The sequence below is a fragment of the Erpetoichthys calabaricus genome, chromosome 16 (genome assembly GCF_900747795.2).
Source record: "Erpetoichthys calabaricus chromosome 16, fErpCal1.3, whole genome shotgun sequence".
NCBI classification, from domain to species: domain Eukaryota; kingdom Metazoa; phylum Chordata; class Cladistia; order Polypteriformes; family Polypteridae; genus Erpetoichthys; species Erpetoichthys calabaricus.
This window is the reverse complement of record NC_041409.2, coordinates 60,629,690-60,657,328: the sequence shown is the minus strand read 5'-3', so window position 1 is coordinate 60,657,328 and position 27,639 is coordinate 60,629,690. Positions and strand designations below refer to the sequence as shown.

Genomic DNA, 27,639 nt, shown 5'->3' with positions numbered 1-27,639 from the left:
TATTGTACTAAGTGCTTGTGATTTTAACTTGCTTGAAACAAAAAAAAAAATCAATGTAAGAAAAGTTATAAAGCATGAGACACTGCAAAAGTGGATATTAAAGAAGACAGCCGTAACTCTGCTATGCAGGTCCCCCTCTTGCCATCAAAAAGCTCTGACTCCTTAAGGCATGAACTCCACAAGACCACTTTAGGTGTCTTGTGGTAACTGGGCCTTGTGTAAATGGGCGCCATATGACTAAGTGGTATCTCATACTGGACTGATTCCTGCTGTGTGACCACTGCTGCCATAAACACTATAACCCTCAACAATTCTATGCTGGAATAAGCAGTTTGCAAATTGGAAGAGTAGATAGATAGATAGATAGATAGATAGATAGATAGATAGATAGATAGATAGATAGATAGATAGATAGATAGATAGATAGATAGATAGATAGATAGATAGATAGATAGATAGATAGATAGATAGATAGAACTCACTCACTCACTCACTCACTCACTCACTCACTCACTCACTCACTCTACTTGTCCATCCGTCCATTTTCCAACCCACTGAATCCGAACACAGTGTCATGGGGTCTGCTGGAGCCAATCCCAGCCAACACAGGGCACAAGGCAGGAACCAATCCCGGGCAGGGTGCCAACGCACCGCAGCACTCTACTTGTCCCTGAGGGTAATTCAGCTTTTTACAGAAGCTCTTTAAATCTTAAAACATAATTCGCCAGCCTCCTCACTCACTCACGTCTGTCCGAAGCCGAATGCGCAGTCGCCTTCTGCGCAGTTGCTCGAAAAACCTTACGAGACCGACATTGCGCCAGGCGGCGGACTTACGGCCACGAAAATTCAAAGAGAAAGGCGACTTCGATTAAAGCTCTAGAGGCCTGAAAGGCGATTTCGACTACAGCTCGAAGCCTAATTATGCATTCTGTTTCAATTACGCATTCATTCAGTACACTTATATCATGTTTGTGGTGCTTATACTTATTACTATTCCATTCGTGCCCATTTCATCTTACGTTGTCGAAACGGGCTCTTTGTCTAGTAAATAAATAAATATACACTTTGGTCTAAACACACACTATATAACTAATAACTATAAAGTAAGAAAATTAGTCCCAGTCCCAGTGAGCCATTATGCAGATGTATTGCTGTTGGTATGAAGGAGCCCCAGTAGCGTTTCTTGACACACTTTTTCTGAAGTCCTCAGTGTTAGTGTGTCAGAGAGATGATGTGCAGCTTTGTTCATAATGGCACTTAGTTTTGTTTTTATTCCCTCCTCCATTATGACCTCCAGGGGGTCCAGAGTGCATTTCATAACTGAGTCTGCCCTTTTAATTAATTAGGTTGTTGATTTGGTGGTCCACTCTTAAGTGATGTTAAATGTATTTCAGACATTGAAATTCTGGCTGTTGGGATTTGTCCACATTATTTGCCCAGGAAGATAAATGACATCATCCTTATTAATATATTCCTCCCTCCACAAATGGAGACCTAGAAATGGAAATTATTAATTTTGTCATCAACACTTTAATGATGACTCCAACCCTGCAGTTATAACATATGGTGACTTCAACCATGTGACTTTGGAACAAACAATGATAAATTTCTATCAATCTGGAACAAACAATGACAAATTTCTATCAATCTGTGACCAATTCCACTCAAGGAAATAACAAGATGGACCGACTGTATTCCTATAAGTCCTGTAAGTTGCTAGGGGAGGCCTTCAAAGACCAGACTTGTTTGTCCAGCACATCCCACAGATGTTCAATTGAATTGCCATCGGGGGAATTCAGAGACCAAGACAACACCTCAAACACTTTGCCATATTCCTCAAACCATCCCTGAATAATTTTGCAGTGTGGAAGGGCACATTATCCAGCTGAAAGAGGTCAATGCCATCAGGATACACCATTGCCATGAAGAGCTGTATTGGGTTTGCAGCAATCTTTAGGTAGGTAGTACCTGTCAAAGTAACATCCTCATGAATTCCAGGACCCAAAGTTTCCCAGCAGGACATTGCCTGGAGAATCACACTACCTCTGCCATCTTGCCTTCTTCTCATAATGCATACTGCTGCCATCTCTTCACCAGGCAAACGACACACGCACACCTGGCCTTCCACATGATGTAAAGGAAAGCATTATTCATCAGAAAAGGTCATCTTTTTCCATTTCTCTATTTTCCAGTTCTGATGCTCAAGTGCTCATTGTAGGAGCCTTCAGCAGTGGATAGTGGTCAATATGGGCACTCTGACTGGGCTATGGCTACATAGACACATATGCAGCAAGTTATGATAAACTGTGTGTTCTAACACCTTTCTCTCATGGCCAGCATTAAGCTTTTCATCAAATTGAGCTACAATAATTCTTCTGTAGTATCGGACCAGACAGGCTTGCCTTCACTCTACTTACGCATCAATGATCCTTGGGCACCTATGGTTCTGTTGGAGGTTCACCAGTTATCCTTCCTTGGATCACTTTTAACCAGTGCACCCTTTAAGACCTGCCATTTTGCAGATGCTGTGACCCAGTCATCTAGCCCCCTCAATTAGGCCCTAATCAGAGTTGCTCTGATCCTTATGTTTGCCCATTTTGTCTGCTTCCAACACATCACCTTCAAGAACTGACTGTTCACTTGCTGCCTAATATATCCCACCCCTTGACAGGTGTCATTGTAATGCAATAATCGATGTTATTCACTTCACCTGTCAGTTCTTTTAATATTGTGGCAGATCGGTGTATATATGACCCATTGTATTAAAGGAAATAAACTAATCAAGGTTTATAAAAGACAGCAATTATTAGTAAAACATCAATGATTTATGGCCCTGCAAATTGAGATTTGTTTCTTTTGTGTTTCTTATTCAGCGAGAAGAGGACAACGAAAAAAAAATCATCAAATTGAATCGGCAGCTAGAGCAGCAGTGTGAGCTCTACCATGAGACCATGAGCCGCGCACAAAAGGCCGAGCAGAAGCTTAATGAGCAGAACGACTCTGTCCGCCAGTTAGAAGGGCTCCTGTCCTCCAAGGAAATGCTTCATGAGGGCTTTTACACGGAGAAGCAGAAGGTACGAGAGTGGATTTGAGAGGAGCTGAGCTGGTCCTTTTTACATGAAATCAGGGTGACGCTTAGCTTATAATGGTAATGTCCGTTTTGCAATGTGCTTTTCAGATGGTCTTTTTAGTTGCCCTTGCACTTTAGAGCTCTATGGAGAGCACTGTGTACTGGTTGTTATCTTTTCTCCACGTGTCTATCAGTGCGACAGATGGTCAGTTGGACCGTCCCTGTTTTTTTGCACAGTTCAGGCAGATACAGTAGTAGCAGCAGAGATCCAAGTTTTTGGTATTCCCATTCCTACTTCCCAGCACAGCTGAATTGGTCAGCTCAGCCTGAGATTGAACTATCTGGTATGGCCGCTGTGCTTTTCTTTTATAATTTAAATATCCAGTCTGGCTGTTTAGTAACTGTTCTTGCCACCCGGTTTCAGAGTATATACAAGTTGCCCAGTTTGGGTAAGCTCTAACCTGTTGTTGTAACTGAGATGACCAGTCTGACTGCCATGTAGCTGGCCAATGTTGCCCATTTTGCCAACTAGTCCTGCTGAGATCTGACTTGTTGACCTCAACACTTCCATTTCCTGGTATAAGTAGTAGTTGTATATAAGTGTACTCAATGCAGTGAAATGTTTACTTGTATGACTCACAACATGCAATATGTCACCACTCTCCAGCACTACAATAAAATATGCAAAAATCTTAAAAGGATTTAAATAATGAGTAACCTAAAACCAGATGAGTCCTCTTTTAGCTCAATTAGCTAAAATGGTTGTCTTTCGCACTCCACCAGGGAGTGCCACCTGAGTGAAGAGAACCTGGTTACATTGATGCTGCGACCCAGATTTGCCAAGGAATGGTGGCATGAGAAGTGCCCACCTATAGAGGAGTAAGTGAGCTTGCCATTTCATGGAGATCTATTTGGCTGGTGATGTCGAATCTGCTCCCCAGAGTTGGCCCACATAGCTGAGATTGCCACTCTTCTTCCTTGAGTCTTGTTGAGACTGTTAACTGGCTGCTGTTGGCCTTTCTTTATTAGTGAGGTACCATCCTTACTAAGATCTATCTGATTTGATGGGCCCAGGCCTGTTTTCTAGTGTAGCTACACTGGCCAGTCTGGTTCAGATGTAACTGGCTGGTGTTGTCACCTTAATATAACTGAAATGACCCATCTACCTAGCATCTAGCTAAATGGTATGACCATTTGTGTTTGCCAGTCTAATTTGTATTGCCACCATTGTTTCCTTGTTTAACTGAACTGACCAGCATTGTTATCATCTAACAGAGCATGAGACACAGCTGGCCATTCTGATTAAGATTAAGCTGACCAGTCCACTTCTGACTTAGATATAGTCACCTAGTGTTGACCCCTCTGTCTCCTAGTCTTGCCAAAATGGTTGGTATTAACGAGATCTAGCTGGCCAATCAAGTTTCTGCATACAACTGAGTGCGTCATTCTGTCTGAGATGTTGCTGGCTGGTGTTTCCACTCATGTTTTAAATTACAGTTGAGTTATCCAGTCAGGCTAAGTTATGTGTCTCTGTGGAACTGAAATGGTCAGGCTGGCCAAGATCTATCTAAGCAGTACAGTGCTGACACCCTCACCTGTTTTCATACTGGAATTGGTCTGGCTGAATGAAATGGCCAATCTTGTCACTCTTGTGGCTTTATGTTACTGCATTATGCCAAATGTAACTGGCCGATGTTGTCCCTTTCATGACTATGTCTAACTTCATTGACCAGACTAGCCGAGATTTAACTGCTTGGTCTTCCCTGACTCATTTCTTAATGTACTTGAGCAGGCCATGCTTACCGATGTCTACATGGCAGATGTTACCACTGCTGTTTTTCAGTGTACTATAGTGGGGATGGTCAGTTTTGCTATCGTTTATAGTTATGTCTGCCTTCCTTTTTTCCAGTAAATAACTAAAATCTGTTTTCTTTGTAGATTTCAGATATTTCTGATCATGCCAGTCTAGCTGGTACACCAAAGCTGAGATGTGTTTCCTCAACTGCTTTCCTGTGATTAGGCATCTGCAAGCGGTCACTCCAGTTTCTGACCATAGCTGGGCTTTGTCTGTCTGGCTAATTTACTTCTGTTGCTAGGCTATGAATCAAACCAAAAGTGTTTCTTTGACTTCAGTCCTTCATAGCTGAAACAGACTTCACAACCGCAACTCTGTGTTTATTTATTTGCTTGTTTGATTGTTTTGTTTTTAGCATTTCAACTTCATAAATCAATTGAGAAAGAAACTGAAGGTAGATGATGATATTTCTGAAGAGCCCCTGCACACCCAGTATGAAGTGCTACTTTCCCGTGCTGAGCAGGTTGGCGGTCTGGACAGCGAGGTGTACACTGACTATAAGACCCTCATTCTCAATCTACAAAGAAAGGTACTTTGCAGCTTGGCTTGTTTTCCCGTTCCCTAGTTAGTAGTGATCTCAACAAGCTTCTGAGACAAATGAAAGAAAGTGTTATGCCATTAAAAAATTATTCTTGTTAGGATTGGGGCAATGGGCGGCACGGTGGCGCAGTGGTAGAGCTGCTGCCTCGCAGTTAGGAGGCCCGGGTTCGCTTCCCGGGTCCTCCCTGTGTGGAGTTTGCATGTTCTCCCCGTGTCTCTGTGGGTTTCCTTTGGGTGCTCCGGTTTCCTCCCACAGTCCAAAGACACGCAGGTTAGGTGGATTGGCGATTCTAAATTGGGCCTAGTGTGTGCTTGGTGTGTGGGTGTGTTTGTGTGTGTCCTGCAGTGCGTTGGCACCCTGCCCGGGATTGGTTCCTGCCTTGTGCACTGTGTTGGCTGGGATTGGCTCCAGCAGACCCCCGTGACCCTGTGTTTGGATTCAGCGGGTTGGAAAATAGATGGATGGAGGATTGGGGCATGGGAGGAACAAAACTTGTTATCTGTAATCTGAGAGAAAGAGGACTTTACAATACTGAACAAACACTTGTGAAACCAACAAACAAAGCAAAAATAAAATGTTCAGGTGCACCAACACCTCAGCACTAACTAAAGCCCATAGTCCAACATTTATAGCAATGTCTTTACCTTGGCCTTTAAAATCAAACCACAGACACACTCAGGAATTTGTTCTAAATCCGTAATCTTGGACGACCTGCTAGTCCACAATGCTGATCTTTCTACGGGTGACCCAATGATGTCACTGTTATGACCTTTTTTAAAAAATTTCCTGGTTATCTTTTGCACCTTTTTTGAAACTTTCTTTTTGCCGTAATGATTTTGACTTAAGCTGAATCTGATTCGGCACTCTGAAAAATGATTTACAATCTGCTTAGCTCCTTCGTATATTTTCAAGTCTTTTCTGAGGCCATATTGGTTTGTATACGTTGTTGCCATGTCTTGTGTCATTTGGTACCATGGTTACCAACCAGGAGCACACAGGTGTGTGTCATCTTTGCGTGACGATATAAAAGATCACCACTGTCACGGCTCAGCCAACGTTCTTCCCTGGCTGGGGTTCACATTTGTGTTTTATGTCGTCTTTGTTCATTGTTGTAGTTATTAAGTTGCCTGTGTTTAAGGTTTAATACCTTGGTCATGTTCCTTGTGTTTTTGTCGGTATTCCCCCAGGGACTTCCCTCTGCCTTATATAATGAGGATCTCCCTTTGTTCTTGTGTCTTACTGTCCTTTCTTGAATTTCTTTTTATTGTTTTGGATTCCCGACTGTTTTTCTCTGTTTATGATTTGGGACTTTTGTTTTCTTGGATTGCCTTGTGTTTTAGGGGACACCATCTTGCCATTGTGCTCATTAGAACTTCATAGTATCAAAGGGCATCTTTTGTAGAAACATAACATTATTTTTATAAAGTTTCTGTGCTGGCCCATTTTTTCTAGCTGAGGCTTACCAGTATATCCCCCTCTAGTGGGCATTATTGGAAGTGCTTTTGCAACCTAATGGGATTTAAGTGCTTTGGAACTCCTAGTTTACAACAACCACTGTGTGTAGGCATCCAAGACTGAACTGGATTACTTTAGCGTGCAGTGTAATTTAATTTATTTTTGATGCCTGTTGTAAAGACTTCTCATTTTTAATTTTAAAATTATAACTATTGGTTTCTGAATTCTTCTTCTTCTTTTGGCTGCTCCCATTAGGGGTCGCTACAGCGGATCATCTTCTTCCATATCTTTCTGTCCTCTGCATCTTGTTCTGTTACACCCATCACCTACATGTCCTCTCTCACTACATCCATAAACCTTCTCTTAGTTACGCTTTGGTTAAACATAGGAATGATTCTTGGTTACAAATTTTCACTTGGTTTCTGACTATGCTTCATCTCCCGATTCTTATTTAAATAAAGCTTTGTGCCTTGTCTTATATATAAATGTCTATATAAATGTCCAGAAATGCGAGGCTACAGCATGAAGCTCAAAGAAAGCAACTCTGTCGCCAAAGTGAAACCGGCGAGAAAAAAGAAACTCACTTAGCCGCTAATACACAAGCAAGGCGAGCACATCAGCAAAACAAAACCTCAGAGGAGAGAGAAACTCGCTTAGCTGCTAATGCACAACCGATGTGATTGATTGAATCCATGGTTTCTAGGAGCCTGGGCTGTTTACAGCACAGGCTTACACAACTAGTCACTTTATAAGCACAACAGTCACATATTAAAACTTACAGTTGTCACATGATTGCAAAGGGAACCATTGCTAATATAAAAAAAACTACTCGGAGTCACAAAATGGTGGCACCAATAAAAGATGGCAGAGGGGGGAACAGAAAAAATATACCAAAATGAAGCTGAAAGTAAACAAAGTATTGTATATAACTAAATTCAGTAAACTCCGTAAACCCCAGAAACTTAAAGAAAAGAAAAAAAAACATACAAATGACAAAATAAAAATGTTGCAAACTCGTAACAGGAGGTCTTTTGGTTGATAAGTCCTCTAGCACGCATGTCCTGAATATCTGACCCCAATGTCCTCGAAAGACAGCTGTAGCCAGGAGAATAAAAAGAGAGAGAGATTCAAAATCAAAAAGCTTCACCCACAAGGCTTGTGTCACACTCATCCTGCACCCACCTGCCACCTCCCCCCCAGACAGTACCACCTAGGCTGCCTTTCCTAGCTCAAGCACCATCACTCTATGGACAGAGGAAGGGATGCTTGCCCACCTTTCTCATTCTGAGCAGTCCCTCCTGTTTGGTCACATGGGTTAAGAAGCAGTTGCTGCTTGTGCTTAGATATTCTGCAGCCTCTTCCCGTTTTCTCCTCCTGAAGTGTCACTGCTAAGTGATCAGTTCACTGAGCTGAGATGACATGCGGATACTGCCTAATTCCTCAAAAATTAGGGGTTCTGCAAGATCACTTTTAGGAACATAATCAGCTTGACAAACGAGAGGTGACCATCCGATCTACGCAGCTCATGTGGTTAGCTAAGCTGCCTCATTATCTCATCCAGGGATTTTTCATACATGGCCAATATTTCCACTTTAACTGTACAACCTGGTAGTTTAGGCCAGATTCCTATAATCAGAAAAAAACAGGTTTTTGGCTTCCAATTAATTTCCTCTTTCTTTCCAGAATTTTCATTGACCACTATTTAACTATAATAACACAATTTTATTGATGCCTGTATCAGGTTCACATGTAATCCCTACTGCTTAAGACTTTAGAGATTCATTTTCCTTTGCCTGTTAAAACAGAACTGGCTTTCCAGTCTCAGGATGCACGCATTTGCTCTTCTCTGCTCTCACTTTCATCTTCTGTGGTAAGAAAGTAAATTGATGATGCTGTTTTTCTCGGCGGGTTGCATATGGTTATTGATTATGAATAAAGTCACTCTCCTCTATAACTCTGTGTTGTGTTGTTACAGTGGCCAATGAATGGTTTAGAAGCTGTTTTCATTTCTATCTCTAAATGACGACGACTGCTGTGTCCACTCTCCTCTCAATCTGTCCTCACCAAGGATCTCATTTATAAACGTTGTGTGGATTTGAATGTGAAAATATGCTTATGTCAAAAAACAGGAAAAAAATCAGATTTATTAAACCTGGTGTACGCACATTCTATGCTATTTACTTTTAGAAATCACAATCATCTATCTACAGTATATATATGTATATATATATATAATCCAATGTCTGTCTGTATGTATGTCTGTCCACTTTTGACTAGAGAACTAGTTAACAGATTTAGATCAGGTTTTTTTCTATAATTTGCTTGAACATTCTGGTTGATTTTGCGAGTTCTCTCATTGTGCTAAGTATCATAGTTCGCTTGCAGCAGAGATTTATTCGTGCGAATCTGAGAGACAGGCTGGTGGTGTGTGGCCTGACCTGAGGAGTGGAGAGCCGGGCGGGGACCTCCTCACTCACGCGCCAGCCTCTGATTGAGTCGATCTACATCTCGCCATGTGTTGGAGCATACCTTGCCTCCACTTACCTAGTGATACCTGTTTATTCAGCACACATTATTATCTACAGATTGTTAAGGAGTAACATTTGACGCTTTGAGAGAGAGATCAGAGCTACGTGTGTTTTAGAGGGTAGCTGCCAATTGTCACAGATATCACGGCCATGTGCTTTTCTTCAACACGCTCTCCCGTCAGAGTCGAACTCGATCAGATACAGTGCCAACGTTTGACGTTGGAGCATACCTACCTTCCGCTTGGCCAGAATTACATTTTTTTATTGATTTTTAAAGTTTGTCCTGTTTCACTATTACATGGGTGGAGCTGCAGGGGACACTTACTCTTGTAAATACACTGTGTATACGTGAATGCTACTCATATCCATGTAACGACGTGACTACTATCACATTGATTAGTACAGGCCATAGAAAAAATGGAGGGTCCGGCCAGTTATTTTACCAACAAGTCAGCCACCATGTACAGCACCATCATGTCTCCCAAAGCTATTTTGCCTCAAAATAGACAAATCATGGGCTGACAGAGGTCACCGACGCATACCATTTATGAGTCTCACCTTGCCCTTACTGCGATTTGAGTACCGTCAATTTCTCTGATTACATTAGGAAAACAAAACAGTCCTGCAAATTGCCTTCTTTATGTTGGCAAAAGCATGTCATGTTTTATGTATGTATTCCCACATCCAGAACAGCAGGCACAATGGAGTGAAATTTAGCTGAGGTATTCTTGACCTGTCCGCCAGTTCCCTGAGAAGTCATAAAAAGCAGGCCGATGAAAGTTCTTCTGTAAATACGCAGAATTGGCCCCCTAAAAAGGGAACTAAAATACAGTGTGCACATCATATTGAGCAATTTTGATTTGTAATATGTATGTCGCCTCACATTATAATGACGGCTCAGTGATACACAAGAGTTGTCATTTACCTAATTTGGCTCAGCTTCCCTGCTTGATTGGTATTGTCATTTCCCAGTTTACCCAAAACATTGCACACGGGTCGTTGTTAATATGCGCTTGTTCTCCCATTAAGTTTTCTTTTTCAAACCCTAATTATGGCATGGGAAGTTGCGTACACACATTTTACGCCTCAACTTGTGTGCATGCAAGTTTTATAAATCTGACCCCTGGTCTCATGGACCACAGAAGTCACTGGCAGCCACAGCACTTATATTTGGCCTTCTTATATTTTCACCAGTTATACAAGTGGAGCCATGCTAACATTTTCTTCCTTTTTTATTATGCTCTGTTGTTCATCTCTGTGTTTCATAATATCAAGGAGGCAGTAAATTTTGAAAAGTAAAAAGAACTCGTGTTCATGATTACATTACTATGGCTGTAAAACAGAAGAGCTTATAACTCATGCTGGTCTTGGGGTGCTTCAAATGTGACTGCTCAGAACTGTCTGACCGTGATCATTGAGATGATATAAAGTACAGGATAATATGTCAACATGGCCAGCAGCCGGTGTTTGCTGTACACTGGTGCCTTCACCATAAAAAAAAGTTTGCTTGACTGGCTACTTCAGTATCGATCACTTCTGGAGTTTAACTCAATAGCCGAATGGGGGCTGAGAAGGTGAGGGGGCTCAGCCATTGCCTGCAGTCCATTGTCAGCCATTTCAGCTCTTCAGTTTGTTCTGTAGTGGTTGATGGGAGTAAAAGGAGGACGTATAAAATTAGCAAGCTTAGAGTTCAGTTGAGGGTACGAGGGCAACAATGGGGGTGCAACATTGACAGATCTGCAAGTCATTTAAATTATTTTATGATATCTTTAAACAAAACATGTGGTGATTTAAATATATGCTTATATAATTTACAGGTTATTTTAATTCAACTCCCCTTTTTTAAGGATACAGTATATTAATTATTGATTATTTAGTGGGGTGGCACGGTGGCGCAGTGGGTTGCGCTGCTGCCTCGCAGTTGGGAGACCTGGGGACCCGGGTTCGCTTCCCGGGCCCTCCCTGTGTGGAGTTTGCATGTTCTCCCCGTGTCTGCGTGGGTTTCCTCCGGGCGCTCCGGTTTCCTCCCACAGTCCAAAGACATGCAGGTTAGGTGGATTGGCGATTCTAAATTGGCCCTAGTGTGTGCTTGGTGTGTGGGTGTGTTTGTGTGTGTCCTGCGGTGGGTTGGCACCCTGCCCAGGATGGGTTCCCTGCCTTGTGCCCTGTGTTGGCTGGGATTGGCTCCAGCAGACCCCCGTGACCCTGTGTTCGGATTCAGCGGGTTGGAAAATGGATGGATGGATGGATTATTTAGTGATGGGGACAAATAAAGTTCTATCTATCTATCTATCTATCTATCTATCTATCTATCTATCTATCTATCTATCTATCTATCTATCTATCTATCTATCTAAAGATACAATTTGATCATTTAAAGGTATGTACAGTACCTTAAAAGGACTTCTTAAGAACAGTATTACTTTGCTTTAATTTAATCTTTAGTACTAGGGTGTTGTACTGTGTTAGCCATTATGGATGTAATGAGAAATCAAGCAAAATGACACCTTTTATTGGCTAACTGAACAGCTTACAATATGCAAGTTGAATTGCCTGAAGAAGCGGCCTGAATTGCCTCGAAAGCTTGCATATTGTAATCTTTTTAGTTAGCCAATAAAAGGTGTAATTTTGCTTGCCTTTTTTATTTGTATCTTGTAAATAATTTAGAGACTTCTTTATATATTTAATTTATCTTTGAATCAGTTTGAGATATAACTACTGTGCCATAAGTAGTAGGCTTTTGGGTTAGGCAGTCTCCACAGTGGCCACCACAGAAAGTAATGATCAATAGGGCAGTGAGAGAAGCGTTCAGCTTTATTCACAAATATCTTTCCAAATTCTAAGTTGGAAAATAATGTCTATTATGTAGTAAAAAAAAAGGTTGACATTTGGTATATGTTAAACTGAAACTTGTGCAGTAACACAAACCTGAGTGACAAATATTCACTGGGGTGTCCGACTGGAGAAGTGTAACATCCTTCGTTTTATGGTTTGTAATGGCCAATGATACAATCCACTTAAAGCATGTTTGACTCTGAATTCAAAATGAAGAGGTGAAGGAACATCATCTTTCTATTATTTGTTTTTTAACCTGCATTTAGCAGTAGAAGCTCATAAAAAGCTCTAATTGATTGTGGTCAATCAAAGGGTATACTGATAGCTGACCTTTCAGACTAATAGTCAGGTCGCTAGTACTTGAAAAGAAATCAAAGCGTCTGAGCAAATCAACCTAACAGAGAGTGTGTGTGAATACTACAGGGCCTGTTCGAATCCTGTAAAATGCCAGAAGTGACTCTACTCCGTTGGGCCCTTGAGCAAGGCCCTTAACCAGCAAATTGCTTGTTCCTGGGTATAACGTTAATCTGCATCCAGCCCTGCAAGCAGGTCCTCCAACTTACAGGAAAAACTTAGGTGTTGGTGGCAGGATTGGCACTCCACCAACCATCAAAAACCTCACATTGTTCCAGTGTGGTGCTGAGGTGCCACCTGCTGTACTTGGGTCCCAATCCGGATGGTTTATCATGTGGTGTCATGAGTATCAAGCTTCTGGTCTGCAGAGAGAGGAAGAGAAAAGGCATTACATGACAGCGCCCTCTGGCTTTCTGGCAGAAGATCACAATTATCCAAGCCCTTAACCTCCTTTGCGTTAGACCTGAGTTAGACCTGTAAAAACTGTGCTACAAAGTGTGAGTGCCGAGTGTCACTCGGGCAACTATACAGACACGTCTTGCGTAAGACTCAAGGTATACTTGGGCTGTAAAAGTGGCAACAGCGTTAGTGCTGAGCATTAACAGGGCAACGGTATAGACATGTCTTACATAAGCATCAGGTCCGAGTGTTGTCTGGGCAATGGTGCAGACACGTCTTCTCCTAACTTAATGGGATCTTATAAGAAACGCTTCTCATCAGCTGTGTTGACGAAGTGAAACTGTCTTCAGGCAGTGAAATTGAAACGATCAGTGAAAGCAAAAGTGATTCTGGGAATCCGAAAGAGACACTTGCGTCACTCGCACATGAGCAGTGTGCTGTTCATATTATTATTATTATTATTCATCATCATTGTTATTATTTGTATAATTATTATACTTTCTACACTTCTAACTTTGTACTTTTAGTGTTTTGTACATTTTACAGTAGAAAGATGAGACTTAATAATTTTTCAAGCCAAAAAATGCAATGCTTTTTACATATTTTTTTGAGAAAAAATGTAATGCTAAAAGAGGTTAAACTGTCTCCTATGCACATGTGTGTGACAACTAACAAACTGATTAAGTTTTTATTGATAATAATTTGCAGTTATCTGTCAAATCTTAAATATGATGCCGCTGCTATGACTGACTGTGTTTCAGTTCCACTTGTTTGCGAACTTAGAACATCAATCACTGCTGCCGATTTCCCCGTTATTGTCAACATATTTAAGTTTTCAAATTTCTCTCTATAAAAGTTAACATTTTTTAAATTAACGTATCCCCAGGGATACCTGGCAGAACTCTCAAGAAAACATTTAAAGCATATCTGAAGAGATAGATAATTTGGTATGTTTACAGAAAAATAAATTGAAAACAGAATCATTCAGTAGCATCTTTAGAATCTACCATGAATTTGCAAAATCGCCCACTGCTAAGCTCTTCAGAAAAAGATTGGAATTAGATACCGAATTCAATTTACTGAACACGAGAGAAACAGATCAACAAATACTTAAATCACATCATTCCTTTTATAAAACATGGAAACGAGGCTAATAAGATGATAGTCCATCAAAGATATAGGAAAGAAATTTGTAACATTATTGCAGAAAGCCCAGTGACCCTGTAGTTAGGATATAGCGGGTTGGATAATGGATGGATGGATGGATGGATGGATGGATGGACGGATGGATGGATGGATGGATGGATATTGCAGAAAGCTAAACTTCACTCATCTGTATGGAAAATGATGATAGAAAAGTTCCAACTCCAGGTTTCATGGGTTATGTATTTGCAACATGATGCAAATTATTAAATTATGGTATCCCAGCTGAGATACCCTGCATACAGTAAACTCCATCCTGTTTGCTATGCTTTGTGCACCAGTTACCTTTTATTAGAAAAAGGAGGGGTGCTGGTTCAGATATTTTTTTCACCCTTACCAAATCCAATGGATTTCATCAGGTTTCACTCCCTCTGCCCAAAGGAATCTCGCTATAGAGCGTAAGTTCAGCAATGGTGCCATCCTATGCTTAGTGTCTATGTCCACTTGACCTTGGCTCCAACTAGACTAACGGCAGAGCCCTGTGCTGTGCATATTCAAACTACCTATAAGTCATCATGAATGTGTGCTATTGCATTAGCTTCTATCCATTGCAGTTACCGCACAATTTCCAAATTGCCTTTACTTTTTGATTTACCCTTTGTGGCCGGGTGCAGAAATGACAGGCCGCAGAAAGAATGACAAGCTGGGACACTAATCAGGTTGGCCTGTTTCACTGAATGCAGTCCTACAAAAGTACACCTCTTGGTGTCTGTACATATAGCAACAAAAGTATTCGGCTCTTCACCAGAGAATTGAGGGTCATTTACAAAAGCTCTGTCCGGCAGGTCGCTCTGCTTGTAAAAGATGCCTCCTTCGGTGTAGCCGGGCTTCCTATATTGTGCAAACTGAAAGGGGAGAGGCTAAGTGCCCTCATTGGCCAGGGAGAGAAGGAGAAGAAAATGTTACTGACAGTGCCCCCTCTGGCCTCAGCGGGTTATCACATACCTCACCCGAGCTCGTGAGGAGATCCATGCGTGACACCTTGTACTTTCAATCTGTGATTAACATATTGATAGTATCACCAAAAAATACCAGTGGTGCACTCTAGGCACTCACACGTGCACACCACAGGTATATTCCCCAGCTCACCTTTCCGACAAAACTGTTCTGTTTCACCAGCTCTAGGGTGCCTTCTACCAGCTAGTAGAGTTTTTGTCATCTAACATTTACGAACTCAAAACTGCTCAGACCAAGCAGGGCTTTTACACCTGGGTCATGATTCTCTTCTAGGTAACCCCCAGGAATCAATTCTAGGCTCCTCGGTAACAAGACAAAGCCCAGATGCCATAAGAAGTGGCACCAGGTGCCCCTACATATCTCCATCTTCAACCTGAAATTGCGAGAGCAAAACTGACTGCCATTGTGATGCTAAAGCATATTGTCCTCTAGTAGCTTGGAGAACTCAGACATTAGTAGAATTCGTTTTATATTTTCTAGGGAAAGGGTCCTCATGTTTGATCCTGGATGGCTGCAGTGACAGCAGGTTTTGATTCCAACCCAACTTTTTAATTTGGAGGCCAATTATTGTTGATAATGCAGTTGTGAGTGAAGGAACATCTGTGTGCTCCATTTTAGTTAACTTGCTTGCTACGATTCCAGACCCTAATTCAACTGCTTCTTGTCTTCCACGGCTCCATTCACTGTTTTCCTAATTACTTCTTGTTTTCTTAACCAACTGTTAATTAACAATTAAGTGCAAATTATTAAGGAATGCACAGCTCAGCATCTACCCTGGACCTGTTTATACCTCTGTGTGTGTGTGTGTGCATGTTCTTCATCAAACATCTGCTATAATAAAATATTTGAAGTGACATCAAAGAGAAAAATGTAAAGGATTGTGGATTAATAATCTATTCTACTCCACAAATCATTAGATTGGTGTTTTTGAAAAAACAAATCTACAGTACAGTACAGTGTGGCAGAATGAAAACCACAGAATTATATGAGGGGGAGTCAACTAAAGTTAGAAAATGGGATTTATTAGAAAATGGAATGAACCTTAACAAAACCGATTATGTCATTTCTCAATGTAGCCTACCACTGACAGGAAGTGCCTGGATTCCAGCAGAATAAAAGGTTTTGATTTGTCCTCACAACTACTCGTGCACCCGAGTTATTGTCGAACACTACATGCCAAGGGGTACTACAGTCACTAGTGCAAGTTACTGTGACCTGCTGGAGACCATTGTGAAACCTGCTATTTGATCCAAGCAGCGGGGACTGCTGTATCAAGGAGTCCTTTTGCTGCAAGACAATGCCCACCCACACCAAGGCTTGTCTGGAGAAACAGAGGTTTGAGGTATTGCCACATCTTCCTCATTAGCCAGATTTGGCACCATGTGATTTACACCATTTTGGACTGCTAAAAAAAACATCTGGGTGGTCGTCGATTCAAGACAGATGACGACATGAAGAAAGCGGTGCATGAGTGGCTGCAAGGACAAGACAAAAGCTTTTATTCTGCTGGAATCCAGGCACTTCCAGGCAGGTGGCGCAAGTGCATTGAGAAGGGTGGAGGCTACATTGAGAAATGACATGATCAGTTTTGTTAAGGTCTGTTCCAGTTTCTAATAAATCCCATTTTCTAAGTTTAGCTTGACTCGTATAAAAGAATTTGAGCCTAATTTAGAATTCAGGTTGGAGAGAAACCTCATTTAAGTAGCCATAGAAGTACAGAATGTGTTAGATTACCCTTTTTTGAGTCCTTACAGTCCATCAAGCCCACCCCTAAATGAGCAATGGCACATGCAGTATTTCATCTTGCAGCCCTTCTCACATGCAGAGTGATGCTTTGGCACCATGAGGTATCACGCTGCTTCATACCCAGAGGTCTTTGAGCCTCTGTGACTTAGCCCAGTAGGGATCCAGATGAAATGTTTCCATCAAACTGTCAGGATGACAACATCATCTTGCACTCACAGTGGAGAAACATCTGTTTTTAATAGTTGCTGAGAGAAAACGTTAGTTCCCAACAAGCTGTGAATCTTTAAAAATGTAAGCAACACTAAGAAATTGACAGTTTTTTACAGTGACAGAGGAAGTAGCCCACTGTCTACACTTCATAATGCCTATCTAGGCAGAGCCAGAACCGCAGACCTTGCAATCTCGGAAAAGCCAGTATACGTTGCAAGCCAGGAAAACAGGACTATGCCCACTTATTTCTGTTAAAGAGACCAGAAATGTAAAGAGTACGACAGATAGAGACTGTGTCTTTTTACTGGCACCACTTGCACAAAAGCAAAGTTCTTTTCGCAGATTATTTTTGTTAGCAGTAGATGTCTTACAAATGATATTCATTTCATCCTTCCATCCACTATGAAATCAGTTTATCATTACAGGATTAAGAGTCTATCCTGGCAACATCAGGTACAAGGCAAGAAGCAAAGCTGGGTGGGCTGGCAAGCGGTCCCAAGGACACACTCACACTAACTTACACTGAGCAAGTGTAGCCAAAAAACTCGACATGCATGTTTTTGGGATGTGGGAGGAAACGCATGTAGACAGAGGGAGAAGATGCAAGAGGCTTGGAGTCTGGAGCTACACGGCGGTAGGGCGAACCACAGTATCACAATTTCTTTTCGTTTTATATTTTGCATATCCATTCAACTGTACAGTAGCAAAACAACGAGTACCTCATCTTAACTGCCCCAAGAGGAGGAATTTAAGAAACATCCATTTAATCAATTAAATCAAATATGAGATTGTGTTCTTCGATCAATATAACAAAATGACCTGCTGACACATACAGATGATGAGATAATAATTCAAGTTAAGAAACTTTCAGGAAGAACACAAATCTCTTGGCCTTGTAGAGTAAGCACAGCCAAAGTCTGAGCGCCGATAAACCACTGGTCATCCATCCCACAGATGTCAAAAGAGCCACTACAGTAGAACGCCTGTATCCACAAATTCGGTTTCTGTGGTTTTGGTTATTGGCGGTTTATTGTGGCCCAAAAATATTAAATGGGGACAATTCCAAAAATAAACAATTCATACATTAAATTTCAAACTGTTTGCCATTTTGAGAAAATGTTGCCACCACTTTGAATACAGAGCACCGCATCCATGTCGCTGCATTCTGTGCGCAGCGAAAACTGAGTGCATGCCAGAATTGCGCCAAGGTTATTTCTAAGTGTCTGCCATTTTCCAAGAGTTACAGAGAAAGCACAAGAATAATAATGTACATTATATTTTATTTGCATTTACTATTGGTGATGTCCCATTGTTAATTAAACTTTATCATATGTATGTAAACCAAATATGACTCATATGTAGAGTTCACTACTATCAGCAGTTTCAGGCACGTGCGGTAGTTCTTGGAATGCATCACCTGTGGATGCGAGGGGACTACTTTAGAGCAGGACAATGTCACTGGTGCCAGCCTTAGCCCTGTAACCTCATGGGCCCAGTGTGCTGGGTTTTAATCCCTTAGCCAATCACTGCCTGTGTCAAGATTGCCAGGGTCTCTTCTTTTCACTTTTATTTCATTCCAGGTACTCTTGTTCTAACCCCCCCTTCCTAAAGACATACATGTTAGGTTAATTGGTAACCCACTGTGAGTGCAATTGTGTGTACCCTGCAGGTGCTGTGTGTATCCCACCAAGGACAGGCTCCTGCATTACACCCAATGCTGTTGAGACAGACTCCAGCAGGTTTGAGAATGTCATGTTGAAAATGACTGAGACACAAATGGAAAAGTTTACCACTCCTTTGAAAGGGCTGTTGTAAAAAGCAAAAGATGTCGTATGTCAGTTCTCAATACGATGAGCATATCAAAAGAAAGAGTATACAGTAGGATTATTATTATTATTATTGTAACATTTGATACTTTCTTTTCTTTTGAAGAACATAACATTCTTTGTTTTTTTTTACTAAATTGATAGAAAATGCTTCCATTTCATATGCTTCCTTTAGCTATAATATGTAATATCAAGTAATACAGCTCAATGCATTAAAAGATGAGACGGCAAAGACACGAGCTTCAATGTCGTGGTATAAGTTTATTACTCATTCATATGATCATTTTGTTCTTGTGTAAATATAATATTCTATATTATGTTACTCATTTAGTTTTCTCTTTTTATTTATGTAATATTACTTTAAATAATATGGTATTGTTTTTCTACTGTTTTTCAATTTTCTATTGAGAGTGCCCCTAGCAGTACAAAAGGAGTAACACCAGTTGTCACTACAACTTCAGTATTGCTGATTTTGGATTTCTCTTTGTTGATTTTTGTGATTCTGTTATTTTTTTGTGGATTCCCTGCTTTGATTAGGGTACCATGTCTGGTATTCAATTCTTGGCTTTGCTTGCTTTTAATGCATCACCTATTTTTTAATTTTTTTCAGGCTTGCCTTTTATTATTCCCATTTCTTTAATAAGTCCTGCAGTGGGTTGGCACCCTGCCCAGGATTGGTTCCCTGCCTTGTGCCCTGTGTTGGCTGGGATTGGCTCCAGCAGACCCCCGTGACCCTGTGTTCGGATTCAGCGGGTTGGAAACTGGATGGATGGATGGATTTCTTTAATAAATTGTTAAATATGCAAGAAACATTTGTTTTTGCTTGGCCAGAGAGTTTATTTATTTGCTCTTTCCATTAGATTTTTGAAGCTATAAATTCTGAGCCCTATTTTTGGGCCAATACAGAGCTTGAAGCCTGATTGTTAGGTTATGGGGCCATGTTGTCTGGGGTGAGACCTGTTTCTGAGGTTGACCAGTGAAATCTGATCAGGCTTTTCATTTATTTTTCATGCCTTTTTGCCATTTCTGTGTTACTGCATCATGACAGCTTCATTTTCAGAAATACAGGCTAAAGCCAAACTGTATGTGTTAATGAAAACATTTCTTGATCCATTGTCACAAATTGAATAAATGTAAAGTAAAGTGGTTTTTATGTTAAAGCATTTTGACAGTAAACATTAGGTGTGTATTGTGCACTTAACATTTAAACTGCATTTAATTCTACAAAAACACATCTGTATAAACTAACATTACCACATTTAATATAAAACTACACAAACTTATTGGATACTTTAAGGGAAATAGCTAACAATCAACACAATACAGGAAATGACTGAAACGGAAACATTTCAGCAATGTACACAAAAGCCTGATTGGAAATTTAATATTCTAGACTGTGGTTAATAAAAGTACTTAAAAAATAAAAATTAATGCTGTTCTACTGTTGTTATGAAGATAAAACATCTTCAAAAATAAAATAAAATGTATAGGATAAATATACAGTACACTATATGTAAGTTACAAAGTAATATCTTGTAAAATAGAGAGACAACAAGCATAAAGGGTTCAACCCAGTATACTTAGCAATATTTAGCAACAAAAAGGAAGCAATATGTCTTTACAGACTTGACTCCAAATCAGAACTGGGGTATAATAAAAACATGGCCATTATATAATTGGCAGGCAGGAAGAGGCGTGTTCTAAGGGACCGGAAGAGGAAGTGATGTCTCTAGGGGGTGGGCTCTTCTGATGCTCTGCAGAGGAAAAGAGGAGAAAGTGTTAGAGAACAGCACCAACTCCTGGTCCGACGTAGAAACACATTTATTGGAGCATGTAAACTGTCTCCCATGCACGTGTGTGACAATCTATAAATTGGATAAACAGAAAAATTATACTATATACTTTACATTATATATAAATTTGAATGTCTGTCTCTCTGTCTGCTTTTCACGAGGAAACTACTTAACGAATTTAGATCGGGTTTTTTTGTATAATTTGCTTGAACATTCCTGTTGATTTTGTGACTTCTCTTATTGCGCTATGTATCATAGTTTGCTTGTGGTTCCAATTTATTTGTGCAAATCCAAGAGCGACGCTGCGGGCCAAGGGGAGGGTGAGGGGCCCTCCTCACTCACGTGTCAGCCTGCTTTCGAGTTGGTCTACCTCTTGCCACATGTTGGAGTGTACCTTGCCTCCGCTTAGCTAGCAATACCTCTCTGTTCAACAGACATTATCAACATAGATTGTTAAGGAGTAACGTTTGACGTTTTTGAGAGAGAGATCAGAGCTACCTGTGTTTTAGAGGGTAGCTGCTGATTGCTACATGCTCTTCTGTACATGCGGGGGACGCTCTCCCGTCAGAGGTAAACACAATCAGATACAGTGACAACGTTTGACGTTGAAGCATACCTCATCAGAATTACACTTTTTTTATTGATTTTTAAAGTTGGTCCTGTTTCACTGCTACGTGGCCGGAGCTGCAGGGGACAGCTAGTTATTAATAACATGAACATATTAAAAAGTACTATTAAATTATTTTGACAAAAGTGAAACCTATTCAGGTGAGTTTGGTCCCAGTCCCTCTGGTAAACTTGCTGATGCTCCTGTCTGTGTTTTATGGGAATATTATTTAGGCATTACATACTGCAATACAGGAGCACACATAAAATCGTTTATTCTTAAGGTGTTATGCTTTATTGTGACTAAACATTCAGTTTTAGGTTTTTGGAAGCTTCAGCTTTTACATGGGCCAGTGCAGGGGTTAGCACTGCTGACTGCGACCCTCAACAGCCTGATGACCATTAGTTTGCAGTTCTCAAATTTCTCCCTATAATCTCACATCCTAAAAATATGGCAGCTGTCAATCATCCTGCTGTAAGTGGCCGTTAGTTTCTACCACAAATTAGTGTTCTGTCCAGGGTGGGTACTGCCTTGCACCCACATTTGTTTGGAGTGGCTTCAGGTCCTCATGGTCTTAGAATTGGAGTAGACAGGCTGAACAAGCTGATAAAATGGAACTTCCATCCATCCATTTTCCAACCCGCTGAATCCGAACACAGGGTCACGGGGGTCTGCTGGAGCCAATCCCAGCCAACACAGGGCACAAGGCAGGAACCAATCCCGGGCAGGGTGCCAACCCACCGCAGAAAATGGAACTTCCATATGTAAATAAAGGGTAAAATATGCTCTAAAATCTTTATGCATTATTTGCTTGTATATGTTTTTGATAGACATTACAGTTATACTTTGCATTTATTTTTAAAGTAATCATTTTCTGTCAAGCTACACATTACGGTATTTTATTTCTTGGCTTTAAATGTGAAGTTTTGTCTGTTTGATCTCATCATTTGATTAAAAAATTGACCAGCATGCAAATCAATTTGTACATCTTTCAAGTTTTTTTTAATCTATTGTTAATTTTTTCCATATTAGACTACAAAGTTAACTTTTTTTGTGCTTGCCACAACCTGAGGCATATTCTTTGTAAGCTGTGTTTTGAATGTAAATGTATCTTTAGACTTTTTTTATTTCAATAAGCCACATGAGAATAAGAACATCAATGTATTAGGAGTGGGCCAGGACAAAGTGGCAAGTGATATAAAAGGCTCCTATAGCCCACAAAATACTCAGGAAATGCCTGTTGGGCTTGTTTCTTTATGGAGCCCCCCAGCCTTAACTCCCTACAAAGTCAAGAAAAAAAAACTTTGAAGGGAAAAAAATGGAAGAAATCTTGGGAAAGCCTTGTGCCCTGTGTTGGCTGCGATTGGCTCCAGCAGACCCCCGTGACCCTGTGTTCGGATTCAGCGGGTTGGAAAATGGATGGATGGAATCTTGGGAAAGGCAATTCAGAGAGAGAACACCTTCCAGGTAGATGGGCCTGTAATGGGTGTCAAAAATGGAGTGAAGACAACACACAAAACAGGACACAAGTAATCCTTCTCACAGAGCTCAATGTCTAGTCTTGTCATTGCTAGCTCAGCACCACAATACAATACAACAGTACAAGCTACTTTGTTCTTGCACAGCACTGCTCACCAAGTGCAGGCACAGTAGGCCATGACAACACTCAATGCAAAATGTAAGAACAGATGATACCACTCACTAAATATAGAACTATAACATATGAGGATACAGATTTGTTCAAATACATCCAAAACAAAGTAGAAACAAATTAACATAAATGAAAAACAACAACATCTGTCCATCAGCTAACTGTAAAACCACAGCTATATTATAGAAGAGGAGTCAGATAAGTCAGACACACTAAGAGTCCATAAAAATGTGGCCAATAAGCTGCCTCTCCCCTACTGGCCGTTCTACAGCTGAGTTGGTGCTTGATCAGCCAATCAAATGAAAGGACCCTTCTACCAATAGAAGTGGTGGAGGCAAGGAAACATACACTGGCTCCCTTGGTGTACTCACTGACAAATAAAATTGTAAGCTGTTTGTTTGTTTGTCTGTCTGTTTGTCTCTCAAAAATGGCCAAACTGATTTTCACAAAATTTTGCATGTGTGTTACCATTGCTAGCATTATGTGTGAATGAGAGGGAGGTTAATGGAATGGTGAGAATGCAAGGAGTAGAGTTGGCAAAGGTGGATGAGTTTAAATACTTGGGATCAACAGTACAGAGTAATGGGGATTGTGGAAGAGAGGTGAAAAAGAGTGCAGGCAGGGTGGAATGGGTGGAGAAGAGTGTCAGTGATTTGTGACAGGTGGATATCAGAAAGAGTGAAAGGGAAGGTCTACAGAACGGTAGTGAGACCAGCTATGTTATATGGGTTGGAGACAGTGGCACTGACCAGAAAGCAGGTAACAGAGCTCGAGGTGGCAGAGTTAAAGATGCTAAGATTTGCATTAGGTGTGACAAGGATGGATAGGATTAGAAATGAGTACATTAGAGGGTCAGCTCAAGTTGGACAGTTGGGAGACAAAGTCAGAGAGGTGAGATTCCGTTGCTTTGGACATGTGCAGAGAAGGATGCTAAGGATAGAGCTGCCAGGGAAGAGGAAAAGAGGCCTAAGAGGAGGTTTATGGATGTGGTGAGACAGGACATGCAGGTGATGGGTGTGACAGAACAAGATGCAGAGGACAGAAAGATATGGAAGAAGATGATCCACGTGGCAACCCCTAATGGGAGTAGCCAAAAGAAGAAGATGAAAGAAGTTACCATTGATCCCATTTAAAATACAGTCTGTTTCTCATATTGGGGAGAGGGGTTGTAAGCATCAACTACAATTTCCATCAGGTAGCAGGAGTGTGCTGATGCTGATGGGAGGACTGATCTGAGCGTACAAAGTTTTGTGCAAGATCTCATCGAAGGCCGCAGGTACAGTTGTGCTTGAAAGTTTGTGAACCCTTTAGAATTTTCTATATTTCTGCATAAATATGACCTAAAACATCATCAGATTTTCACTCAAGTCCTAAAAGTAGATAAAGAGAAACCAGTTTGTGACAGACGACCGGCTATGGACTCCGGTCGTCACCCCCAGGCCGCTAGGAGGAGCCCTCCGGACAGCATATTTGCGCCCCGAGTTCCAGCAGGGCCTCATGGACTGTGTAGTGTTTTGACACAGCCCTGCTGGATACCTTGGGGGCCGCCAGGAGTCGCTGTAGGGGGGCTAGTAGGCGCTGGCATGCCCTATAACCCGGGAGTGCATCCCAGTCACGTGACTGGAAGAAGCGATGTGCTCCCGGGATGAAGAAAAGGACTTTGCCCTGACCCGGAAGGAAAACGGACTTGTGGGTTTGGCTTAGAGCCACTTCCGGGTCAGGGGCTTTAAAAGGACTCTGGGGGAGCCCAGACATTTGAGCTGAGCTGGGAGGAAGGGTGGCAAGTGTCTGGGCGAGGAGGAGAGAGTATTGTATTAGTGAATAGTTTATTGTGTTTATGAGTGTGGTGGAAGGAGTGCTTTGTGCACTGTACGACAACAAAATAAATAGTTGTTATATTTTCACCTGGTCTGAGGAGTGGTACCTGAGGGTTCGAGAGGTGGACAACATGCGTATCTGCTACAAGTTAAACAAATGAGACAAAAATATTATACTTGGTCATTTATTTATTGAGGAAAATGACAGAATATTACATATTTGTGAGTGTCAAAAGTATGTGAACCTCTAGGATTAGCAGTTAGTTTGAAGGTGAAATTCGAGTCCGGTGTTTTCAATCAATCGGATGACAATCAAGTGTGAGTGGGCACCCTGTGCTATTTAACACTTTGAGGGCTGAATATTTTTTGCAGGCAACTCAGTTTTCTGAAAAGCACACAAAGCAAAGGTTTCACAGGTAAATCAACGTAGTACTTCTGCTGCAGTGACTGCTGTCGACGCCTATTCAGCGTCTCTGGTGGCTGTGTAGGGGCAGCTCGATGGCTGGTTGGAATGTGTGGCGGGCCGGCTGCCTAGCCTGTCTTCGCGTGTACCTCTTGTCATTGTAAGTGGCGGTCCTCCCAGGCGAACATTGCTGTAGGCGCATCAGCTACATAAGCGTGTTCAGCACCACTGACCTCACTTTCGTTTTCAGATCACTTGCATCAAATGTCAGAATCCAACAAGTCAGAGTCCATTTTCGGCAATAATACTGAAAATGTCGTCAATGGAGTATTTTGCTTTGTGCATTTGCTTTGGTCTCTCACCAGATGTTGATGCCATTTTAGAGGTTGCTTGCTCTTAGCGAAGCACGCATGCACAGGTAATCGAGGTGAAATCAATAAAGCTAACTTTCCTTCTAGCAATGAGAGTCGAACTAAATCATAATGGTGAGTTTTTTTGCCGTTTACAGCTAATTACCGTCTTCTACCCCTGAATTTCGACAAAAGTCGACATCCGCCGTGAAAGAGTTAAAGAACAGGGATCTATCAAAGTCTGCTCTTCACAACACGTTTGTGGAAGTGTATCATGGCATGAACAAAGGAGATTTCTGAGGACCTCAGAAAAAGAGTTGTTGATGCTCATCAGGCTGGAAAAGGTTATAAAACCATCTCTAAAGAGTTTGGACTCCACCAATCCACATTCAGATAGATTGTGTACAAATGGAGGAAATTCAAGACCATTGTTACCCTCCCCAGGAGTGGTCGACCAACAGAGATCAATCCAAGAGCAAGGCGAGGTCACAAAGGACCCCAGGGTAACTTCTAAGCAACTGAAGGCCTCTCTCACATTGGCTAATGTTCATGTTCATGAGTCCACCATCAGGAGAACACTGAACAATAATGGTGTGCATGGCAAGGTTGCAAGGAGAAAGCCACTGCTCTCCAAAAAAAACATGGCTGCTCGTCTGAAATTTGCTAAAGATCACATGGAAAAACCAGAAGGCTATTGGAAGAATTTTTTGTGGACGGATGAAACCAAAATAGAACTTTTTTGTTTAAATGAAAAGTGTTATCTTTGAAGAAAGGAAAACACTACATTCCAGCATATGAACCTTATCCCATCTGTGAAACATGGCGGTGGTAGTATCATGGTTTGGGCCTGTTTTGCTGCATCTGGGCCAGGATGGCTTGCCTTCATTGATGGAACAATGAATTCTGAATTATATCAGAGAATTGTCAGGACAGCTGCTCATGAACTGAATCTCAAGAGAAGGTGGGTCATGCAGCAAGAAAACGACCCTAAGCACACAAGTCGTTCTACCTGTGGCACCCGGCGGGGTTTGTCGCCCGGCCAGGATGCCCAGGAGGAGCGGAGGAGGGTTTGTGCCTCCTTCAGGACACGAGGGGGCGTCCTCCCTGGTTGCCTTGGGGACCACGGGTACAGAGCTTTGAAGCTCTACCCTGTAGGGGCCCGTGGTCACTGCCAGGGGGCGCCCCGATGCCTTGGGAGCCCTGGACCTCAGTACTTCCGCCACACCCGGAAGTGCTGGGGGAAGAGGATTGGGGACACCTGGAGGACTTCCGGATGTACCATCAGAGCTTCTGCCACACAGGGGTGTGGCTACGGAGCCCCTCAGGATGCACCTGGAGTCCTTCCAGGGTGAATAAAAGGGGCCACCTCCCTCCAGTCTTGGGCAAGAGTCGAGTGGAAGTGGACGAAGCTTGGTGGAGAGGAGTGGAGGCGGACGAGAGACTGAGAGAAGGCATTGTGCATGTGGCCAAGGACTTGAGGGGTGATTGGTGCTGCGGCACTGGGTTTGTGCTCACGATAAGTGTAAATAGTAGTTGTGAATAAATGTGTGTGGTTTAAACATCATGTCTACCTGTCTGTGTTCGGGCTGTTCCCCACATACCAAAGCATGGTTAAAGAAGAATAAAGTTAATGTTTTGGAATGGCCAAGTCAAAGTCCTGACCTTAATCCAATTGAAATGTTGTGGAAGGACCTGAAGCGAGCAGTTAATGTGAGGAAACCCACCAACATCGCAGAGTTGAAGCTGTTCTGAACGGAGGAATGGGCTAAAATTCCTCCAAGCCGGTGTGCAGGACTGATCAACAGTTATCGGAAACATTTAGTTGCAGTTATTGCTGCAAAGGGGGGTCACACCAGATACTGAAAGCAAAGGTTCACATACTTTTGCCACTCACAAATATGTAATATTCGATCATTTTCCTTAATAAATAAATGGTCAAGTATAATATTTTTGTCTCATTTGTTCAACTGGTTTCTCTTTATCTACTTTAGGACTTGAGTGAAAATCTGATGATGTTTTAGGTCATATTTATGCAGAAA

The 27,639-nt window shown here is 41.7% G+C and overlaps 1 protein-coding gene across 1 annotated transcript in view; it reads left to right on the top strand.

Annotated features, from left to right (window-relative positions):
- The window catches only part of LOC114666917 (coiled-coil domain-containing protein 170-like), a 130,400-nt gene that overhangs the window by 85,489 nt on the left and 17,272 nt on the right, over positions 1 to 27,639 (top strand). The window contains exons 9-10 of the mRNA XM_028821958.2: positions 2,874 to 3,074; positions 5,281 to 5,454. Coding sequence (XP_028677791.2) covers positions 2,874 to 3,074; positions 5,281 to 5,454 — 375 coding nt within the window. The remainder of the gene's footprint in view (positions 1 to 2,873; positions 3,075 to 5,280; positions 5,455 to 27,639) is intronic.